At 37.6% G+C, this 23,566-nt stretch overlaps 1 protein-coding gene across 8 annotated transcripts in view; it reads right to left on the bottom strand.

Annotated features, from left to right (window-relative positions):
• Positions 1–3,681: 3,681 nt before the first annotated feature.
• The window catches only part of TANK (TRAF family member associated NFKB activator), an 87,893-nt gene continuing 68,008 nt past the window's right edge, over positions 3,682–23,566 (bottom strand). For 7 of the 8 annotated variants that reach the window (XM_070045968.1, XM_070045966.1, XM_070045965.1 and 4 more), the window contains exons 5-8: positions 14,817–14,893; positions 14,056–14,171; positions 7,986–8,566; positions 3,682–4,545 (exon numbers count right to left, since the gene is read on the bottom strand). In XM_070045968.1, the coding sequence (XP_069902069.1) occupies positions 4,369–4,545; positions 7,986–8,566; positions 14,056–14,171; positions 14,817–14,893 (951 nt within the window). In that variant the 3' untranslated portion in view covers positions 3,682–4,368. Of the gene's footprint in view, positions 4,546–6,603; positions 6,714–7,985; positions 8,567–14,055; positions 14,172–14,816; positions 14,894–23,566 lie in introns of all 8 variants that reach the window. The other variant, XR_011377586.1, reaches the window with a different exon arrangement.

Consider the following 23,566-nt stretch of genomic DNA (forward strand, 5'->3'; position numbering starts at 1 on the left):
ATTTTTATTCTCTAAGGGTAGTTTATGTAAATCTGTAGTAGTAAAAACGTACGAACAAAAGTGTATTTTAAGCAAAAGCTCAACAATCAGCTTTTAAATTCAAAAAGTAGACAGAACCTCAGGTTCTGGGCCTGCCTCAACAGGTATAAAGAGACCTTTTCCAGCAGAGACTCAGGTTCTGGTGGATTATCTGTACAGGGGCAGCCACGGCCCTGCGGTTTTGACCAGCTTTCCCAAGGCAAGAACGCGGAGCGGAACGTTCAGGCGGGGAGCTGGGCTGCCAGAGATGCCCCGGCCCGGTCCTGCCTCTGGTCACCGCGGCGGAGGGCGCGGGTGGCCGGTTTCTGAAAGGCTTTCTTTCCCCCGCAACGACTGAATGGTATGATCTCCGGGGGTCCGGAAGCCCTTTAGTCTAGTCTTAGGGTCAGGAGGTCAAGCCTTGGAAGCACAACGAACGCTCAGGCCCTGTATTTGTCTTCCTCTCGGTGCTTACTAAACCGTGTAAGTCCAGTTGGGGCCTGGCTGGCGAGGGGAGGTTGCTGAGGTCTGCGGGGCTCGACCCGGGAGACTCTGCCGGCGGTGACCTCGCCCGCGGCCGGCGACGCTGCTCGGGGCGGCGGCGGCGCTGGGGCTGAGTCGGGGGGCCTGCCGTCGGTCCGGGGGACCTTTTCCGCCTTCCTGGCTCCGACTCTCTTCCCACTCCTCGCCCTTCCTGACTTCGCCTGGCTTCCCAACTCGCTGCCCACCGCGTTCAATTCACCAGCTGAAAGCGGTGGGTGCGAGAATGCAGGCTCCCCGGCCTCTCCTCCAAGACCCACTCTCAAGAGGCGCGCGGGGAGCGGGCCGGCCCTCGGAGCACCGCGCGGGGCAGCGCTCGCCAGCGGCTCGCGAGCGGCCCGGACCCCGGAGGGCGCCCGCGGTGGGCAGCGCAGGGGCTCCCGGGCCGTGGTGGACGCGGTGGCCCGGCCCAGGTTCCACTTGCCAGCGGCGGGAAGGACGCGCGGGAAAGAGAGGGAGCAGGAAGCGGGTGGCGGCGGCGGCGGCGGGCCCGCTGGAAAGGAGGGAGCGCCGCAGGCGGGAGGGGGAGCGCGGAGGAGGGAGGCCGGGAGAAAGGAGGGAGCGCGGCAGGCAGGCGGAGGGAGGGCTGATTAGCATGCAGCAGCGCTCGCGCGCCCGGCTCCATTGTTTTAACACCTCCCCTCTCCTCCGCGCCAATCTGTCACCGTTCAGCAGGCGAACGCTGCTGCCTCAAATGCTGCTCTTCTCAAATGAGACGGATAATTAGTTGCCCCGCACGAATGCCGCACTCTTCTCACCCCTGATTGCTATCACCTTCTTGCTCCTGGCAGTTTTGACACCTCGTAATCAGCCTGCTGCTTTTCTCTTTTCTTCCCGACTTCTGCTTCCCTCCCCCCTTTCCGTCCTAGTTTATTTATTTATTTATTTATTTATTATTTTAAATGCAATCCTGGTTCCTATTTGGACGAGGCCTCTGCCGAGTTAACCTTCTGCGTATACATGTGTGCATATAGATGTATATATAAAATAGTGTGCGTGTGCGTGAGTCGGGGGCGGGCTTGCAGTTTTGCGGGAAACACTGCTTCCACGCGGAGAGAATTCTCTTCCCCTAAAGATATTTTTGGGAAGGGAGGAGTTGGGGAGAGGAGAGGGACGGGGGGGGAGAGTTAGGGAGACCTCAATTAATGCTTTAAAGATCTCTTAGAAATTAACAAACTGGGGAGTCTCGGAATCTGCTGTCATAAGCGTGTTTCCCCCCTCTCCTCTAACAAGCACTGACAGTCTAATTACCGTAGCTACAAGCAGCTGTCGAGGCAGCAGCCCGGGAGAAAAGGCGCCACCGGCTGAGCGCACCCGGCCTGCCCCTGCGCCCGGCGAAACCACCGAAACCCGGGCCGCCTCCGGGGAGGCTGGAGAGGAGGGCAAGGCCCCGCACCCGAGAGCCCCGCGAGCAGGAGGCGGGCCTGGGAGCCAGCGGACACGCTTATCGTTTCATATTTATAGTCTTTACTTTGAAGGTTAAAAGATGTGAAGAAAAAAGGAGGGGACGTGGGGGAGTGGGAAGAACATCTCCCGAGCTTCCATCCACCCCTTCTCTACCTCCTCGAGCTCTCCCTCCCCCCGTGTTGGTAAAATAACCACGCAACCCGGGGCTGAGGGGGCGGGGTGAGCCAGGCTGGAGAGTAAGAAAGCAGATGTCCCCGCTGGCAGCAGCCTCAGCCTCCGGGGAAAGCTGCACCGGGGGGGCCCTCCCGAGGACATTCACCTCCCACTTCTCAGGCATCCCGCTCACAACTGCCTCGCCTCGGCGGGGGTGGTTTTTTCAGACTCAGCGTTTCGCGTGTGCAGCTTTTTTACCTGGAAACTGTTCTTACCCGGCCACGCGTAGCAGATGCCAAGATGCAGCCCCTACACGACTCGGAACTAAGAGCCAGAGGGGAGACCCAGCGGGTGCCCAACTCCACTTTCCAAGCTGCAGCCAGCACCACCTCTGCAGTGCGGGCCCGGAGCCTGTTCTCCAGGCTGCCTGTCCCTTGGCCCGAGAGGGCCTCTGTCCCTCGGAAGCCGGAGCTTGGGGTAGCACTGGAACCCAATAGAAAACAAGAGTTCCCCGCTTACTAAAAGTGGTGGAGGTGTCAAAAGGGTGGACTGGAGAAGAGGAGTCAGTGATCCACTTCGAGTCACTTTCTGGGCCACAACTTCCTTTGGTTGTCAGCAGGCTAGTAGATGTCAACTGTGTGAGAGGAACTCTTCCTCACCTAGAAAAGAGAAGGAAAAAGAATCCCCTTTCATGAGATAGGTACAGTGGTATATTCTGGCTGGAACACGCTGGGAAGTTTTTATGTTTAATTTTGCGTGTGTGTGGGAGGAGTGAGCGAGAGGGGAGGCTGGCTGGGCGGGAGGTAGGGGGGAAGGGAAGAGACTTGGATAATTGTCTAGGCATTTCCATTCAGCCCCAGCGGCAATGAAAGAAAGATGTACATGCCTCAGAACCCTTCACAGTGAATGCCTAATAATGGCTATGTCACCTTGGTGAGGAAGATGTCAGTGTGATGTGCTTGGCACCCTGAGAAGTCGAAGCACCACTCTCATTCTTCCACAAGTTAAGGCTCTTCACTGTGGCACAGGTGATACCTGAACAAATTGTTCCAATCCCTTACCTGAAACCCTCCAGCTTTCTACAACACTCGTTCCCAAGAAGGCTTAAATTTCTGTTTTGAGAGTTGCAAATCAGTGTTTACTTCATAAAATGGAAGCCATGCCTCGACCATTTTTAAAAATTAAGTGTGGGGTGGGGGAGGGAAGAGAAACCTAAAAGACAAGAATCATAGGGAAGAAAAATGAAAGGGAAGTCTCATTTTAAAATTCTGCAACCCTCTGAATTTGGTATCCTCTTTCTTAAATATCTTCCTCTCGTCATCAGGCAGGATGCTACCAATGAATTAACAAATTTCTCAAGAATGTGAACATTTCTAATATAAATTAATTAATATGGATAATCCTTACAGGGTTTTAGATTTGCTCCCATTAAAGACAAATGTGTTTCTTTAGTAAGTTTAGTTTGAAAAATAATTTTAAAATTCAAAGTGATCTACTAGTTATAATAAAATGTCACCAGATCTGGTATCACCCTTCTATCAGATTACTGGAAAGAAACATGAATTTTATGAATTTCCCCCAAATGTGATTTATTTATTTATTTAAGAACAAAGAACACATTAATTATCACAATATAAGTAACTCTTTTAATATTTAATTTCATCATGTTGCTATACGTATAGTAAAAATTAAAACCATGTCTATTATTTAAAAAAAATAATAAAGTGTTTAAATAATCCTACCAGTGATCTTATCACTGAGCAACAAATGTCTTAGGTTTGGTATTTACTCAGATGTTTATCTTGTCTGCTATTCTCTATTATTGGTTTATTCAAAAAGAACACCCACAGCATAAATAATCTAAACTTTTAAATGAAAACAAGTGAAAAAAACCCTATAAACATTTGACATCACCAAATTCAATAGATCTAACTAGAAATCCAAGCAATAAGCTTAGACATTTGAAAAAAACATAAATTATTGTTATACAATTCCATAAGTCACATACATAATTTTGAATTATGGCAATAAACACTGTAAACATGAATACAATGAATTACAGTTTTGTACAGAATGATCTTTTAAAAGGTAATAAAAGAAAGTTACAACATAAGTTTAGAAAAAAATTCAAATAGCTGTGACACTGGATTTTTCAATAAATGATTTTGAGCTAAGTTTGCAATCAAGTACATAATATTACAAACCCAGAATCATCACATAGAACTTGATATGTCTGTTTTCAAATGCGTCTTAAGTCTCCCCATTAAAGTGTGAATTAAGATGCCGGAGGAAATCCCCCCTGGATGTAATGGATGGTGGGAAAACTGCTTGACAGAATTCACATACTCGAGGTATATGCAGTTCTGAGCCTGTGCCACTTAGTACCGATAAGTCACTGTCTTGATTAGGAAAGGGCTTCCAAACGGGCTGCAGGAAACAAATAAAAACATCTTCTGTTATTTGTATTTAAAATCAACTTGCACTGAATTTCAAATTCAAATTTTTTGAACGGGTTATGTGCGTATATATGAAATTCCCTAATATGAAAGCGAATTACCTTTCCTTTAGAATTGGCATGAGGACATGACTCAATTCTCTTTTTCATAAAGGGCATAATTTAACTTTAGGAATCACTTAAAATACACATTCATGCACTTTATCTTCACACATTAAAACATCTTTCAGCTTTAACACCAGCATGTTTTAATACCCGTTATCCCAACGGGTTTTGGAGTTTTGGAACAATAGTCAATAATTGAGACTTTAAAAAAATTAAATTCTATCTCTTCTATTTTATATTGGAACTTTAAGTTATAGGACCTTTATTAATACACAGCATACTAGACATGATGTGTGTGTACATGCATTTTGATCAAGAGCAATGTAATTTCGCTACTATTTATAAGCAAATACACAATGAATAAATCATATAGAAATAAGTTCTAATTTTTGAAAATATTTTTTTTAAAGTATGAAACAAATTCTATTGATCAGTTGTTTTTTGAAACCTCAAATATTTAATCGTTCAACAAAGTCCAACGTTGGATGCATTCTTTTGACTTCTTATTTTGCTCCTGTTACAAGCGCATACTTTGGCCTTCTTACCCTTTCTTGTGGCTAACTAAAGTGAAGCCTGTCAACAGTTGCCAGTTAAAGGATTATGGGAAGCATAATTCTACAGAGCTACCTCCATTACTATAAGCAACACCTACATACTCTTAACTGTACTTATTAAAAAATATCTAGAAGGGCCAGAAAAAGCATTTAGTTCAAGAGTAGGTGCTCAATATATGTTTGTTGGCTGGAATATCTTATTTTCCTGAAATGTTGTAAACCAAATTACTTCTAAAATTTGCTTTCTTATCTTGACATATCTAAATTCTGGCACTTTGAGGAAAATCACCTCGAAATGCCAACTGAAAGAGACCCCTTTGTATTCCTGTTACTAATATGCTTTTAAAATAACAACCTAGTTCAACTCCTGACATAGTGTTAGTTTTCATTCCCTTAACCAATCTCTTTCATCCTAGTTAACCAATCATTACATAAACAGTATATTACTAATTGAAGCATTTGGGTTTCACTACATCACTGTCTTCTTATAAACATTTTAGTGGACAGCTGTGTACGGTTGATGTAAATATACAAAGTCTGTCTAAGCACCAAGATAACATTCAAATATCAGTACAGAGGGTGTATAATAACACTGACTCAAATACTTTTGTGAGAAGTGGCAATTTTATTACAAAAAACAGTAATATTAAAATACATATTTGAAATCTGGAGTAAAATAATTTCCTCTCTTCCATGATAAAAGAAAAGCAGTAATAATTATGAGTATATAACAGAGTTAACTAGATTTAAATTTTAGTGTTGGCAGTTTAAACAAAAAGTACAATTGATTAATATGCACCACTCTAATGGGAAATTGATACGGATATAAATAAAAGATTGTTATGTTAAAGATACTTTAAATTAAGATCTATAAAATAGTAATAGACTCAGAAGCAATTTAGCTTCTAAATTGGATGAGCCAATCTTCTACTGCCAATTTATTTTCAAAGTCCATACTTATCCTTCTCTATTAGGAGCTATTAGTTCGGATTTGAGCTTTTCATAGAATTCAGTTGGGACCCCAATCACTGACTCAGCAAAAGTAGGAAAAAAAGAAAATCACATAGAGCAAAAATAAGCAGGTATATTTTAGACTTTATTATGATAGCTGAATGTATAAAAAAAGCTGCTAAGTAGTAATGATTGAGATAAAAGTAAAAATTTGAAATATGCAACCAAAATTTCACTTCCCTTTGTTATTACTGACAACTCAAGAATTTTGTATTTCTCATAGCTTTATTAAAACAAATAAAACAACAAAATGTTTTAAAAAACCCATTTTAAGAAATATCCTTTGAATCCTAAACTGTAACATGGCCTTCAAAACAAACAAATTTCTTTGCCTTTCTGCCAAAATATCAATTATCTAACCTTATGCCCCACGTCTTGTGACAGCTCAACACCAATTCTCCTGCATTTTTTAAGCTGAATACTTTTCCATCAAGTTGTAATCACATACCAGCTGTTTCCCTTGCTGTAGCCTAGAAAGCAAATGCACAATGCAGGGTGCCATCTACTGAAACATGAATGCACAGACTAGTAAAAGAACAAGCAAGAGATGTAATGGAGAAAAAAATAACAAGCATTAGAACTGATGCACTTCACAGCTCCACAGGAATTCTACTTGAAATAAATAAAACTGTTTAATCTGTTTCATTAAGTAGTAACTATAACTGTGACTATGATGTGAAATAAGGTACAATGTAGAACATAAGTGAGTTTACAATTAAAGCTTATTGTCAGAGATGCCTAGTTTTCTCCACTACTAAAATATACCACAGCTTGACTACTGCCTTCTTTGTATGCTGATTTAAAAGTCTATAACCTATAAAAGTACTTATAAAGCCAAAGGGTATTAATCAAGTTGTTGGTGTTTTTTGGTTTTTGGTAAATTAAGTATCTCAAGGCAAAGAGAAATCAAACAAATGTCTGCAAGTTATATTAGACACTTTTACCAATCTGCATTTTTATGAGCTTGTTTATTGTAACAATTACATATTTTCATTTGCCTTTAGGCATTAAACACCTTTTTTTTTTTTAAACTTAAAGAATCATTTTGTAATAGAACCTGAATAAAAGGGAGGGTAGGAGTGGATTGGGGTGGGGGGCTGTAAGTAGTCTGCAAGCTTTAGAAACATGAAAGTATTTGATTAGAATCATACATATGTAGAGACTGTTTAAAAAATGTATTAGGCTGCAGATTAGAAACCAAAACCAAAACCAAACCCTACAGATCTACGTACTGTATAACTGAGAATGTAATAGAAGTATTATTTGAAAGACAGTTCGCTTATTTTCAGAAATAGAAACATACAATGTGATTATTTACTTATTAAAAAAATCATGCATTCTTGTAAAGATAAGTATGATACACACAAACTTTTTGATAAAAAAATGCCACCTGCTTCACAGAATGAAATTTAATAAAGAATCCTATTATAACAATGATCCCGAGTTAAAAGCTTTGAATAAGGGACTAAGTAAGAAAATGACACACACTAGATATGGATAAGGTTTACATGTATTTTAAAATGTGCCGTAAATTTTAAGGTACTTTATACTAGAGCTTCACCATATTCATCTTTTAAATTTCATGTCATTTATTACAGGACTTGGAGATTTTTATTGAAAGCTTAACTTCGGCTAGTCATTAGTTTAAAAAAGGTGTCTGATAATCTGAAAGCTACATATCTGTGCATGCATGGCAAAATGTGTGTTCACACTTAATATATTTGTTAATGCAAAACAGTTACCTGCTGTGGTCCTCGGATAGCTTTTCCTGGGTAATCGAGTGAAGGAAAAGGTGCATCAGATGGGTCCTGAAGTGGGAATGTATTTACATATAATGCATTATGGTCTCCAGGTGGCAAACACGGAGCTCTATCCAGAGTTGTCCTGATACAAGTATTTACAAGATTTGAGGGTTTTGTTTTGTCAGTTGTTTTAAGGTTTTGTATAGCTGAAGCTATGGGGTCAATTCCCTGAATTTCAAATAAAGTTTCTTCTGTTTTGACAAAGTTTCCCGGGTTGTCTCTGGGCTCCATATTAAATTTATCCTGGCACATAGCCTCACATGAGGCAGGACCAAGGACACTGGGTCTTTCTGGACTGCTATGTAAGAAAGTAGAGTCACTGTCCGTAGGTGGAAACTTGACATTGAATTTAGAAAGTGATTCAAAAGAGGTGTCTTCCTCATCTTGGCCCAATCCTCTTGGTGCGACAGATGTGATGCATGGTGCACCTCTATTTATATCATCTTTTGCCTGAGGCTTAAATAGCACTTCTTGTTTATCTGTTTTATCCGTACACTGTATAGGCACAGAGCACTGTGTCTCTGCAGGGGAAAAAAAACAAAAGGAAAACAGTCGCATTTCAATCCTTCTTAAAAATCTGAACGTTCAATTAGCTTTGGATAGATGAGTATTATTTTTTCTACTGGCTTTTACAGCAACTGAAGACAACTGGGATTTTTTTACATTTGCTACCACCTTACACAGAAATATTAGCAGTCTCCAGTGGGTGAATTGGAACGTAGCTTATTAGTCACAGTTTAACTACTTTGTCTTTTCCTAGGTCCTTGTGCTGTAAGCCTTGCATCTTGTTCACAGTTATACTGCTCTATACTTAAAAAACATTTGCTTGTAGTGTATACATCTAAACATTTTATCAGTAATGGAAGCTGCAACTGTGAGCTTGCTTAGACAAGTAAGTTATTAAAAGGAAAAACCCTTACCAGGCACATATATAGTATACAGGTTATGATTCTATATGAATTAGGTCATTTACTCCCCCTAATATCTCTGTGTGACAAAGTGTATCACCAATCAGCTTAGCCATTGTCTACTCTTAATACTATGTGAGGGCGTGGTGGTGGCGGGTGCTGGGAGAGAGAAGACTGGAGGCAAAAGAAGGATGAAATTTTAGGATGCATGTTCAGAAAGCTCTATGTGAATATATGATTTTCTCATCTTATTAGAAAAAGGCCTCTGTAGATAACAGGTAGATATCAGGTAGATACCAGGACCTCTGTAGCTCATTTATCTAGAAGCCACTTATCCAACAAATTCAGCTCTCTAGGACATAGGCAAAAGCTAGAAAGTAAATAGTGCTTTTCAGGAGTCAGGCTAAGAGCCACAAGGCCCACAGATGAATTTTGCTCTTATTCTCATTTTAGATTTATTCTAACAAGCTTGATGATGTCTCCCTAGTTCATAGCTGGTAACAAGCAACAAACTACAAGGTATGGATATGAATTGTTGAAAGCAGATATAGATATCAGTAAGAGCTGAAAGCACGAGAGGAGACGAGAAACAAAAAAGCAGATATAAGAACTCAGAAAACACTACAGTCTAGTGTAGAGTGAACAAGGGCTACATTTTTCAATGCAAAAAAATCAATGATCAAAGCACTCTCCATGTTGATGATACCGAGACATTAGAAAAAGCTAGATTATATTCCACAATGTTACTTCAAGAAGACAGTGAGGGAATTCCCTGGTGTTGCAGTGGTTAAGAATCCACCTGCCAATGCAGGGGACATGGGTTCGAGCCCTGGTCCAGGAAGATCCCACATCTGTGGAGCAACTAAGCCCGTGCACCACAACTACTAAGCCTGTGCTCTAGAGCCCTCGAGCCACATCTACTGAGCCCGCGTGCCCTAGAGCCTGTGTGCTGCAACTACTGAAGCCCACGCACTCTAGGGCCCACGTGCCGCAATGACTGAGCCCGCATGCCACAACTACTGAAGCCCACGTGCCTAGTGCTCTGCAACAAGAGAAGCCACTGCAATAAGAAGCCTGCGCACTGCAACAAAGGGTAGCCCCCTCTCACCGCAACTAGAGAAAGCCTGCAGGCAGCAACGAAGACCCAACACAGCCAAAAAAAAAAGAAAAAAAAAAAAGAAGACAGGTTGGAGGTTGGTAATGTTTATATTTTCATTAAATGGACAAAGGGTAAACATTTTATTTTAAACTAGCACTTTAAAAAAGTAGTCATCAGTGAAGTTATACATTAACCAACGATGCCTATTTGAGCAGACGGGGTATACAGAGCACTGCGCACAGTGTCTGTCCAGATTCGTAGGCACTTAACAAATGTCAGTTCTTTTCCCTTCCTTTGGTCTTTGCAGACTTGTGACACTTTTCTCTCTTTTGCCACAGCACATTTCAACACAGATGTTTTCTGTTTGGACATGATTGTAGTACAATACTTCTTGGTTCACCCTGTTATATGCCTACTAACCTCTCTTTAGTATGTACCATCTTCTCTTACTGGATTACAGCAGCCTTTGAACCACTTCCTTGCCTCTAAATTTTTCTCATATCCACTCTATTGTTTACACTGCTTTCCCAACCCTCTCTTAGTTTTTCTAAAATACAAATCTGGTCATGTTACCTTCTTAATAAAACCTTTTCATGGTTCTCCAAGACCTTCAGCCCTAAAACTCACATAAGGCTGTGCATGATTGGCCCTTTGTCACCTCTCCATGCTGTCATCTTTCACCACATCTGCTCTACTCCGTACTCCAGCTATAATGAACTTTGGTACAGTTGTCCAAACAGCCATGCTCTCTTGTCTTTGGGCCTTTGCACATGCTGTGCAGACTGCCTGAACTTCCCCCTTCCATTACTCTTTGCCTGACTCTTATTTGTCCTTCATGTCTTGGCTTAGGCATTAATTTCTCTGGATGGTTCTCTCTGGTTTCCCAAGACTGGTTTAGTCTTGACTCTTGGGTGCTCTGAGGACTATACACTGCATTGTATTTGCAAATATACCTCTTTCTCCCATTGAAGTAGGTTTCTTGAGGTCCTAAACTATGTTTTGTTTCCCACTTATCTCCAGTACCCTGCCCAGTGCCTGCACATAGTATGCCTTCAATAAATGCCTTCTGAATGAATCTGTGTTCTCTTTCCCACAGAGCCTAGCATAATAATGTACATTTACTAGATAATCTGTCTGTAACTAGGAGTGGTACAGTAATTGAGACCAAGCTCAATTGCTGTCATTTTTCCTGGTAGTAGACATAAGAGTGGCAGGAAATTCTAGGAAACAGTATTTTCTTTGTAGATTACAACACCTGAGAAGGAGGAAACACTTATCAAAATGTTCTTCAGTAGAACAGGAGAATAAAGAATCTGCTGCTGCTGCTAATGACAACTATTAACATATACAGTACTTCTATGTGCCACACACTTATAACCATTGTTTGTGCATTAATTTAGGGGTTACACAGGGCTACACAGCTAATGAATGAGTGACAGATCTGGAACTGGAACCCAGGCAGCCTAGAGCCTGTGCTCTGAACCATTATGATAAATTGAACATGCTGGTTTCTAAATTATAGAGAAGAGTCTCCAAAATGACAGAAATGTGCTTTGAATTTCTTTTCCAGTAGTAGATATCCCCTTTGTGAACAAAACATGGAAAACCCAAACAGGTGTAATTAAGCATATATTTTCTTTTAGTATAGCTAGCTGGCATACCTCAGCACATTAAAGTAATCTTTTGAATTAATCTGTTCAAGCAATGAGCGTTACTATTCACACACACAAAATTTTTTTTTAAACGTTAAGATTTCTAAGGTTACTAGAAATCCAAGCTTAGAAAACTTAAAAATCAAACAAGGTGCATGAAAGCACTTGTCATTCTGACACTATACTAAGAAACATGATCAGGTGAGCTAATTGTCTTTCTATTTTGTTTTGTTTTGTCAAGACGTGTATTCCTGCAAGGAAAAAAAAGTAAAATGAGAAAATTTTTTCGGTTTCTAAATTTTAAGTATAGGCTGTCCATTTGGATGACTTTTCAGTTTAATTACCTTGTATACTGACAAAAGAAAGAGATCTGAGGGTTGTTTTAACCTCTAGTCCTATATCCTTGTCTCCTGATCGCCACTGAAATATGATCCTACTTCATGGACCAAACAGTACTTTTTTTTGAAGCCACAATTACTTAAACATACATTTTACCTTTGTCCTTTCTCAAGGCTACTGTCATGTGGATGAGAAGCAAAAAAATAAAAAGTACAATTCTACTAACTCAGCAATTTATGAATTATATCTGTTTACTTAAAAGTAAAAATCAAATTTTAACAAAAAAATAACACAGGGGCCAATAATGTCAAATAAACTCTTTCCAGCTGTATTATGCAAATCACATTTAAAATAGTTCCTTTCCATTTGTATTCAATGCAGTGTTCACTCTTAAAAAACCTGAATAGGCATCTTTTTCCAAAACATTTCTTTTTCTTTCTTTCCCCCTTTGATCTACTACTGTCAGAAGCATAATATTTGATATTGTGGTTTGTTTGGAGCCAGCAAAACTCCACTGGAGTCTGTAGCACAAAAGACCTAAAACATTTCAAGAATAATGTTGTATTTATTATTTGTGACACAGTTAATATAAAACATAAGAATAATGTTAGGAAGCAGTTTTAGTGGGAAGGAAATTGAAGTTAAACACTCAGTATTCTAGTTGACAAATACATACTCAGATTTAGACTTGTGCAATTTAAAAATGGTCAAAGTATTAAGCCATTGATAACGGGGTAGGTTCTTTGTGTAACAATGAATACGTCACCATTACAATGTTTTGATACTACGCTGATGTTCAAAAAAGCATGATTAATTGTAGGTACTACATCTCTATAGCTAGTAGATTTTAAATAAAGATAATTCTTTTATTGGTACTTCAGAAGTACCTAGTGTCTTCAGTCTGCACAAAAGATCAAATTCTCAAGAAAATGACAAAAACTAAGGTGGAAACATTAGAGTTCCTTTTAGGGAAGCAGAGGGAAGGGAGGGGAAGAAGTAAATTATGTTTGTCTACAAAGATTGTTTTGCTTCTCCAACAGCATACTGTGTACCTTTTCTGAAAATAAAACAGTAGTAGTAAGCAAAAAGTGAATTTACCCTATAAAATGATTTTTTAAATAGCCTAGCTATAAGAGCTGTAAGAAATGGAAAGTGATCTTTAATTAAAGGAGTGTTAGCACTGCTGCAACATCTTTCAGAGTAAAAACTGTAAATCACAGCTCTTGGGAACTGTAGGTAGAATATCTCAAATCACAAGGGTAAAGGAGAATTTATCATTATAAACCATCAGTTTACCTTCCTTTTGTGTACAGGGGTACATGGTAGCCAGATTCAATCCCTGGTATTTTGCTATTCATATCGAACTACTGAGGCAAATACCAGGAAGCCGGTCTGGGGTTTTAGGGAAGGGTGGAGCTTCTAAAAAACACACTGCAATATATCTGTAAAACAGATATTCCTTTTAAGTTATATTTTATACTTAATTTGTACTTTGTACGTCCAACAGAACTGGCCTCATGAAATGTGAAATGTTTATTTCTTCAATCAAATTACAAGAATCTATCCATGGTGTCCAATTAACTTTTAAGCAGAAGTTAAAAACAAACCTAATACTATAATTTTACTTAGCTCATATGTGATAGTGTAGCTTCAAGGTTGCTTACTAATATATCAATTAATGTTTAATAAGACCCCTAAATAGCAACTGAAGACTTTGAGAGATATACTCTATATTTATTTTTCCAAGGTGGGACTTCTCATTAAGATGATTAGTAATTATGTCATTCAGTTCAATCTACATAGTGCCACATAAAATAGAGAGGGAAAAGGCCAATAATTATATAATGCAATACATTACAGAATTTAAACAGTACTTACCCATTATAAGTGGTGAGAAGCGCAAGTTATAGATCCTCAGCACTTAATAAGGATTTAGAAATATTTTCACAATCAAAAATAAATCAGTTTCAACCAATAAAATTAATATTACTGTACATTACATCAAACCTTACCAGTTACAGTGGCTGGTACATTAAGTTTGCTTAAGTGGTCTTTTTGTGCTTTGGCTAGCATGCATATTCTATGAAATTCTTCTTTCAGATCCCGGAAAGTCTTCTCTATATAACCTCTAAAAATAAATCAACATTTTAAAATGTAAGGCTATATCTTCAAATTTTAAAAATCATGATTGAATTTACATAGTACTTTTTAATGTACCACAAAATAATTACTGAAAGGTTAAAGTTAAAGAAAAATCATTTAAAATTCCTAGAAAATGTTTCCTAAAACAACTTTAATATTTGGAGAGCCAGGTACAAAGTAAGTGATAAATTAAAGTTCTAATACATAAATGTAGCAAAGACTAGCATACCTACTTATTCATATATCACACTTATGCTGGCTGTCTCATTCTTACATTAGAAATTTCAGTGTATTGACTTTTTGTCCTCTGTGAACATCTTAAATAGAAAAAATTAAATATTCCTCACTTTGATAAGGTTAACATTAAGAGCCATACATATAAAACAATGTGGCCATAGTACTTGTTCTATTGAAATAGGAGAACTTCAGAGAATTCAGTTTTTAGACCCATCTTTGCTATTAACTGTATGACTTATTTAGGTCATTTTAACATGGAGGAGCCTTGAGTTGGTCTCTTCTAGTTTTGAAAGGCTGCTTTTTCTTACAATTGCTAAAAATTTAAAATATGTACATAAAAATATATTTCAATATTTATAATTTGTAGGGTTGGCAAAAAAGGATATAGAACTACCTTTCATGGAATAAAGGAATGCCAAGACTCCTTGGTGAAGTTTCTTTTCTTGGAGAAGAAAACTCTTGTCTTCTTACCTTAAAGATATAAAATGATTACCACTTTAAATTGCTTCTAAACTCAAATGAAAATGGGTTACCAGAAAACACAATAGAAAATTTATCTTCCTCAATGAAAAATAAGTTTTGTTAGCTTACAGATATATATATGTATGGTACAATAGATTTTTTTTTTCCAACGAGAACATTCAGGGAAAAAGGAAAATGAAAGTAGAAAAATAAGATGAAGACATGAAGTATTTCTGGTAACTTCTTCAATTACTATTTCCAGTATTGCTAATTCAAGAAATTTCCTCAAATTCATATCTTGATGAAATTGCTACTCTGATCACCAAGCATCTGACATGACTAGAAACTTTAAGAAAAAATATCCGTGTGAGTTTACTTTTTTTTCCATTGTTGGCCTATACATTTAAATCAATGTCTTTGTATTTTGTTATAGATTCTTTGCTGAGAAATGCGGCTGTATTAGAGGAATAAAGAAAACCAAGCTACAGCTCCTTAGCATTTAACAAACATTTTAAAGATAGTGCATTTATGTATTTAAGCTCCTTTAACACAAGTTCCTGCCACCACCCTGTGGCTTCTACTGGTATTACATTCATCATGACACAAAAGTCAACATTTAGATTTTTAAAAAATCTTCAGTCATACCTAGAGAACTTTGTGTACCTTTTAAAACTACAAATTGATAAATCTAAATATTTGAAGAAGTCCTAATATTATTCAATCATTTATAATTCGGCCAAAACTGTGTAGGGTCTTATTTAAGTTCAAATTCAAACCAGTGTTTTTTATATTAGGTGACTTTTTAGATTTTATTCAGTTAAGGTCATTAAGCTCTTACTAAAATGGATGATTTTACTTCATTGTTTCTTATCATCTGAGTACATCTCCCTTATAATCTTGCTTTTTAAAAGGTTCTTTCAATTTCTTAAGAGTCTTATTTGTTCTTTAGGGAAAAAACCTGATTCTAGTTTGTTTCTCTTAAAATTAGTATCTTCTCCAATTTCTTCAGTTTATTGCTCTACTTTTTCAGCTTTTTCTAAATGCTAGTGTTTGCTTACCATTTCTAAAATAGTGTATTACTTTACAGTAATTAGTAAAATATAATCTTAGCAACCCAAACAATTATTTTTATATATTATGTCATTAGACTTAGGTAAAATAAAGATCATTTGCTGCTGCATACTTTCTGTCTGACAAATATTTAAGCCATGTCTTCTTCTGGATTAAAAGAGCTTTATTGAGCTTTATAAAGCAGTCATATCAAAAGACATTTTCACATTCACAGTTTGTTTTTAAAAGTGGTAGACAAGGCTTTTCTTTAGTGTTATGTGCAATTAGAACACTCAATGGATTTTAGTGTGGACTAGGAAAAAAGGCAACATTTTAAAGCTAACCAATCATTCAGGATGCTACAAGTATAAAAACAAACTCTTAAAAGGTTATATTATATTAAATCTATAGCAACAAAATCAGAGAAGAAGTAATATTAAGAGAACAGAAACATTTGACAATTTAAGATATTAAATAAATAATAAAACAAGTGATTAATAGAGTAATTAATCTCCTTTTAAAATTTACTATTTGAAATTCTCAACATGAAATAAAAATATTCTATTAGGAGCTAGAAAGAACCAAAAAGAAGTGCTTCTGTAATTTTAGTCTGAAAATGAAGATAGTTACAGAAAACAGTAATGAAGACTACTCCGATTTTCAAAGTACTGATTTTGACATAAAGTAGGAATGATTGCTTCTGAAGTTAAAGAAGCCTAAAAACTAAGGGGTGGGGGGGGTGGTGGGAAAGAGGTGAAGGAAAAGGCAGGAGAAGAATGATAACTTTTAGCTGGCTCGCCAAATAACGTATTGACTTACTTCTGCGATGTTAAGATTTGATAACCGGTGTGGGTGAATTTATCTGGAAAAGATTTCTTTCTTGTGTTGGCAGGGGGTAAAAGGAGGACTGACTTATTGAGGAATTTCTATGAAGTATCTAAACTAAGGACTTCAAGCTTCTTTGGGGTTAGGAACAGTTCTGCTTACTATCATTTTTGTTATCATTATTGAAGAGACATATTACTGATTGTACTGAGCAATGCATTGCACCTTCTATCATTTGCACCAAATAAGTCTATTGATATATTTCAAATGAAAGTTTTATGTCCCCACAACCTAAGAAAAAATTTCGAAAGAGATCATAACATGTTAGTTCAAGAAAAAGCAAAGCAGTTCTCTGACATTTTGAAGTAGGGTTTATCTAAAATGGGTATAGAATGTTAATATTATTTTCCACTGTAGCAATCGAACACAACTTTCTGAAAAAGATCATTTATTTTTTCAAAGGATTTAGGATTAGTATAGCTAACAGCAACTCCAACATTTTCCCCAGAAACTCAGACTTTCTTTTAAATGCTAAATGATCTTACCTAATGAAGACTACTCAGTTTGCTGAGCATCCCAGAGAGTAAGTAAACGTTAAAAGAGATAATTTGTATTTTTCTATTTTCAAATATTATCCAGGTGGACCCCGCACTGCAGGAAGTTGAAGTTATTACAACTTCAAATAAGAAAGCAAGAGAATTCTGAACATTATATTTTAGGAGATTTTAACATTAAATCATTCAACAAATGAATTTATTTTGAGGTACTAAAACTTAAAATACTTAACATTATAAACTGTTCCAAGTACTAGTTTGGAAATGGCGAACTTGTGGAATGAATACTGAAATAAGAGTTTTACACGTCGTACTTTTCATTTACACTTCCAGTATGGCACTGGATAAGTCATTCAACTAAATCATTAAGATAAACCCATTTGAAGCAGTTGGAAGACGTTGTGAAATGATTCCTTAAATTTCCTCTTATGTAAATTGGGAGAATTTGTTTTAGTGTAAATCAATTTAAGCTTCTCATAGATGTGTATTATATATAAAAAAGGTTCTGTTCAAGACTTAGTTGAATATGCAATGATATTTAAGAAGGAGAAAAAACAAAAAGTGGCTAATATTTAATTAGTCCAAAACCTTCTTATTCTTAATGCAGCGATAATGGGAAATGTTTTTGTGTTGGAATCCAAGATCTGTTAGATACCAACATTTCTAAGAAAGAAATGTATATTTTCCCCCAATGCCTGCCTTTTTAATATTTGGTACTAAAAGTGAAAGTTTTTTTTTTTTTAAATAAATCAATGTGAAAAATACAGAGATGATTCACAATAGCCAAGATATGAATTCAATCTAAGGGTCAGTTGATGATGGATGAGTAGATAAAGAAAACGTGGTATATATACAATAGAATATTGTGTGTGTATATACACACACACACACACACACACACACATATTTTAAGGCCGAACACATCAGCTTTAAAAAAGAAGGAAATCCTGTCATTCGAGACAATATGGATGAACCTGAAGGACATTATGTTATGTAAAATAAGATAAGGCAGGCACAGAAAAACAAATATAGCATGATCTCACTTATATGTGGAACCTAAAGAAGTCAAACTCATAGAAGCAAAGTAGAACGGTGGTTGCCAGGGTTTGGGGGGTAGGGCAAGTGGGAAGATGTTGAGTACAAAGTTTCAGTCATGCAGATGGATAAATTCTGGAGATCTAGTGCATAGCATGGCAACTACAGTTAATACTACTGTATTGTATACTTGAAATTTGCTAAGAGTATAAATCTTAAATGTTTTTACCACAATAAAAAAGAAAAATAACCATGTGAAGTGATGGATATGCTAATTAGATTGACTGTGGTAATCATTTCATAATGTATACATACATCAAAACATCATGCTATACATTGTAAATATATAATATTTTTATTTGTCAATTTATAGCTCCAAAAAGCTAGGGGAGAAGAAGAAATGCAATAAAAATTTTTAATCAGAATCATGTTTTTTCTTAAAAATTTTAAGCAACTAAAGTCAGCAAAATTAAATTGAGTTATGGAACTTTTAAAGATGATTCAATTCAAATTCATTAATACCTCTCATATGGAAGGAATCTAAACTTTATTTATTTATTTTGACATTGTACCAATTTATTTGATTGCCTGAAGCCATATACTTCAAAAGGAAATTAAAAACAGAAACGTTCTCTTCTTTATGGTATATAAGATAGAACAACCTCTTAGTTATTTTTTCCATTTTTTTTTCCAGAATCTAAACTTTAAAAGGCTAATACTGAATAAAGGTGGTAAGTCTTCAATGATACATATTTAACCTATAGCAATGACTATCGCTTTATTCCAGGGTTCACATCAAAGATTCTCTCTAAAATTTAGTTGAGATCCTTTCATGCAAAAGGAATATTTATTTTCAGGTGGCTCAGGCAACTGAGTGTAGCCAATATTTGATTTCATTTCTGAGATTACGCTTTTAAAACAGAAAAGAGCTATGTTCTTACTTGGAACAATGTCAACCAAGAAGTTAGCCCAGGTGAGATGGCATGGATTAGTAAAGGTAATATAAACTGTGGAATAGTTATAAATACTAACTTAATAAAATTTATTACAGAAAAAGAAAAAATGAGTAGTGGAAAAAGAAAGTGAAAATAAGGTATCACTTAGATTTTTGAAACTAAGAATGAAATGTTAAAGGAGAAACTGAGGTTGAATTTACCAGTTTTAGATATATTGAAACAAAATGTTACAGTGAAGTCAAGCATTGAATATGGCTGAATTAGGGAGAAAGTGAAAAAAGGGCTGAGAAAGTGAAGAGCTTAAGGTAGAAAATAGGAACAGAAAAAAGTTACAAGAGATTTGATAAGAATATAAAAGCATATTAAAAAAGAAGTTTGAGGACAAAAGGTAATTTAAAAAAATACACAGAAATTGTATTTATACGAACTTATGGCCATGTGAAATCTGTGGTTCTGTCACCCTCAATAATATTACTGAAAATCTAGAAAAGCAAGAGGAACACAAATCCTAGGAGCCTTGTCTGTTCCGCATGACACAGTGTGCTAGGCAAATCCACTGCCAGTGCGGGAACAATTCCAGGGCAAAATGGGATCCATCCCAGAGTTCTGAAGGAAGAGGCAAGAAAATAAACAATATAAAAATAAAATTAAATATCCCAATTACTTCCAAGTTCTTTACAAGGTTTTGGTTTAACGTAAATCCCCCAAAACTTCTATCAATTCAATGTTACAATAAAACATTAAAAAAAAAGTTATCTTTCTGATTAATTTTCTTAATAGGAAGAAGTATCTAATTGTGGGAATGCCTTTTCATGCAAAATAGAGAAATAACGTAAGTGACTAATTTTAAAAAGTAAGGTTTCCCATACTTCCTTCACCCCTTCTCTGAACACTACTTTAAAATGAAATGATTTGGGAAAATCCTTTTCATTAACTACTACTTTTTTGTCATACCACTACCATGGTGAACAGAAAATATCTTCATGAAAATAGTTATTTAAGCAATTTGCACATATTAATTATTTAACTAAATCCACATAATCTTGTGAATTAAGTACTTTAATTTGATTTTAAAGTTCACTATAGTTACTAAGGGTCTGGAGAGATCAAATATTTGTCTACAGTCTAGTAGGTGGAGTAGCTGCCACTGGAACCCAAGCCTTACTGCCTCAGGCTCTTAACCTCTCAGTTTACAGGTCCCGACTGCTAGAGAAGTGAAGTAGTAGGGTTACCTAGCATGGTGAGGAAGATACAGAAGGGTAACATTTACACATTGCACCAATGCAAACTACTTTTAAGACTCTAAAACCTGTCTGTAATACAACAAATATATTTCTCAGTGAGGCATAGTTATAAGCCAAGTTTTGATGTTTAAATACTGCCTGGGGAATGGCCTTTGGTATGGCCCTTTTTGTGCTCAAGAATGTCCAAGAAGAAATTTACACCCCAAAATCACCCTAGATAGACTTACTCAAGTTCTGCCAAACCAGTTTACGTGTTAACAGAGGCAATTTGGCAATAGCTTCTTAACCATAATTTCACAGTTTAAGTATTTCTCAGACTTGTCATTAAAAGTTAACCATTTGACAAAGCATGACAGTGGAGTACCTTACTGTTAATGCTATCCTCTCGAAACCTTAATTCTCTTCCTGCCTTCCTAACTACCTCCTAATAGATGACTGGGCATAGTTATAGTAGCTGACTTAAAATCTTTGTCTGATAATCTCAATATCTGCATCATCTCAGGGTTGGTATCTGTTCCCTTGAAACTGGGTCATATTTTCTTGACTCGCCATATGTTGAATAATTTTGGACTGTACCCAGAACATTGTGAATATTATGTTGGGGAGATATTCGGTTATATGGTGCCAAAGAGTGTTGATGTTTTTGTTTTTGCAGGAAATTAAGTTGGTTAGACTCAGACTCCAAACTGTCACTCCTCTGAAGAGCAGCAGCTCAGATCTCAGTTCATTCCTTTATGCTTCAGCTGCAAACTGCTTTCAGTTTGCCCACACATCCTTGGTTTTAGGGAGAGCCAGAGATGGGCTGAGTTTAAACACAGAACTTCAGGTTTACTTTCTCTGGCTCTCTCCTTTATGGGGCTCCTTCCTTCTCTGGTGACTGTGGTTATTCTGGGACCATTTTCCTTTCTGCTTCTTCCAGCCAGAATGGTGGTGGGCTTTCAATTGGAATTTTAGCCACTGGAATTGTGGCCACCCTCAGGACAAAACCACAGAAAACTCGGAATCTCCCATTAGTGACAGTACTTCACAGTAGTGAGCAGCTCCTCCTTCTTGATACCTTTTTGGCTACCAGTATAATATTTAGGTTTTCTTTTTGAGTTTTGGTGTTTTCATTGGTCCCTGTTCTTCTTAGACTAAAAATGTAGGCATTCTCTAAGGTTCACACATGGGTACACTGTTCTTCCCTCATTATACACCTTTCTCTTATTGTTCATTCTCGTGTTAAGTCTATTGAGTATTCATTTCCTAAAGTCTGTATCTTCAGGCCCACCCTCTCTCTTGATAGCCACTCTCAATTCTCTTTCAATCCAATATATTTTCACTTGTTCTGCTGTCTATAGTAGAGCACCACATTTTAAAATATAACATAATCAGGGGCTTCCCGGGTGGTCCAGTGGTAAAGAATCCGCCTTACAATGCAGGGGACATGGGTTTGATCCCTGGTCAGGGAACTAAGATCCCACATGCCGCGGGGCAACTATCCCACGTACCACAACTACTAAGCTCATGCGCCTCAACTAGAGAGCCTGCGTGACGAAAACTATGGAGCCCATGCGCCCTGGAGCCTGCGTGCCACAACTACAGGGCCCACGCACCCTGGAACCTGTGCGCCACAACTAGACAGAAGCCCACGCGCCGCAACAAAGAGCCCGCGCCACAATGAAGACCCGATGCAGCCATAAATAAATAAATAAATAAAAATAAATATTAAAAAAAATTAAAAATAAACCCAATCACCTCTTCCTCAAATCTGGTTCACACTTCTAATCTTCATTTTCCTTTGTTAATGCAAGGCCATTCTCCTTAAAATAAAAAAATCTTAGGGAAAGATAAAACCTTCAAGAAACTGAGATTAAGCATTCCTAGAATAGCAAAATTCAAAACAAAACTAGGGGTCTGATAAAGGGCTACCAACTTTTTACTTTGCCAAGAAAAAACTTAGTAAAAACAACTAACTATAAAGATCTATTATCTTCTTCATGTAAAAGAGAAATGGACATTTATCAAAAAAGTAGAAGGGAGAGTTTTTGTTGTTTTTTTTTTGCGGTACGCGGGCCTCTCACTGTTGTGGCCTCTCCCGTTGCGGAGCACAGGCTCCGGACGCGCAGGCTCAGCGGCCATGGCTCACGGGCCCAGCCGCTCCACGGCATGTGGGATCTTCCCGGACCGGGGCACGAACCCGTGTCCCCTGCATCGGCAGGCGGACTCTCAACCACTGCGCCACCAGGGAAGTCCCGAAGGGAGAGTTTTAGATTCAGCTTTATTAAAAAGTTTTCACTCTGTCCTCAGGACAAGATGAGAAACAAGAGCCGGGGACAAGAACAGGGATTCTGTGGCTGCAGCATGGGGAAAGAGGAGGAAGAGAAAATGTTCAAATCAGCAGGAGCAAGAAGGAAAGCAACATTTACTGTGGCCACTGGCCATCCAGCAGGAATACATTCTAGGTGACACTTTCAGGGAATCTGGACAAGTCAGTGACCTCCTGCACATCATTATTTGGATGAAATGTAGAGGGAAACATGCTGCCTTAATGTTAAATAGTTAAGAGCAATTAGAGGTCGTAATAACGGTGGGTAAACCCATCCAATAAGGAATATAAAAATCACACCACTATTGATAAGCATAACAGGAGAGAGAAAATAAAAGATACCCATCTTGGAATTATTTGGTTTTCCAAAAGGAACTTACCAGAGAAGAAAAAAAAAATCATAGTTTAATGACTTACAGAATGCCTGGGAACTACTTTACAATAATTTTATCAGGATTCTAGGATCTATCTATTTATCTTAGAGCCGAGTATCAAGTGTATGGAAAGATGTCTAATTGGCAAAGAAAAAAAATCTTTCAGGTAAAAAAGCTTTCATAACATGGCAAGAGTGCCTTAAGGAAGCAACAAAGACACTGAAAGAACACAGCATATTACGTGCAAATGATAAATTAGGTGTGACCTCCCCATCTCTCCCCCATCAAATTCTAGCAATATCTTAAAGGGGACTACAAATTCAATAAGAGTTGTTA

This window comes from Globicephala melas, chromosome 7, assembly GCF_963455315.2.
Source record: "Globicephala melas chromosome 7, mGloMel1.2, whole genome shotgun sequence".
NCBI classification, from domain to species: Eukaryota; Metazoa; Chordata; class Mammalia; order Artiodactyla; family Delphinidae; genus Globicephala; species Globicephala melas.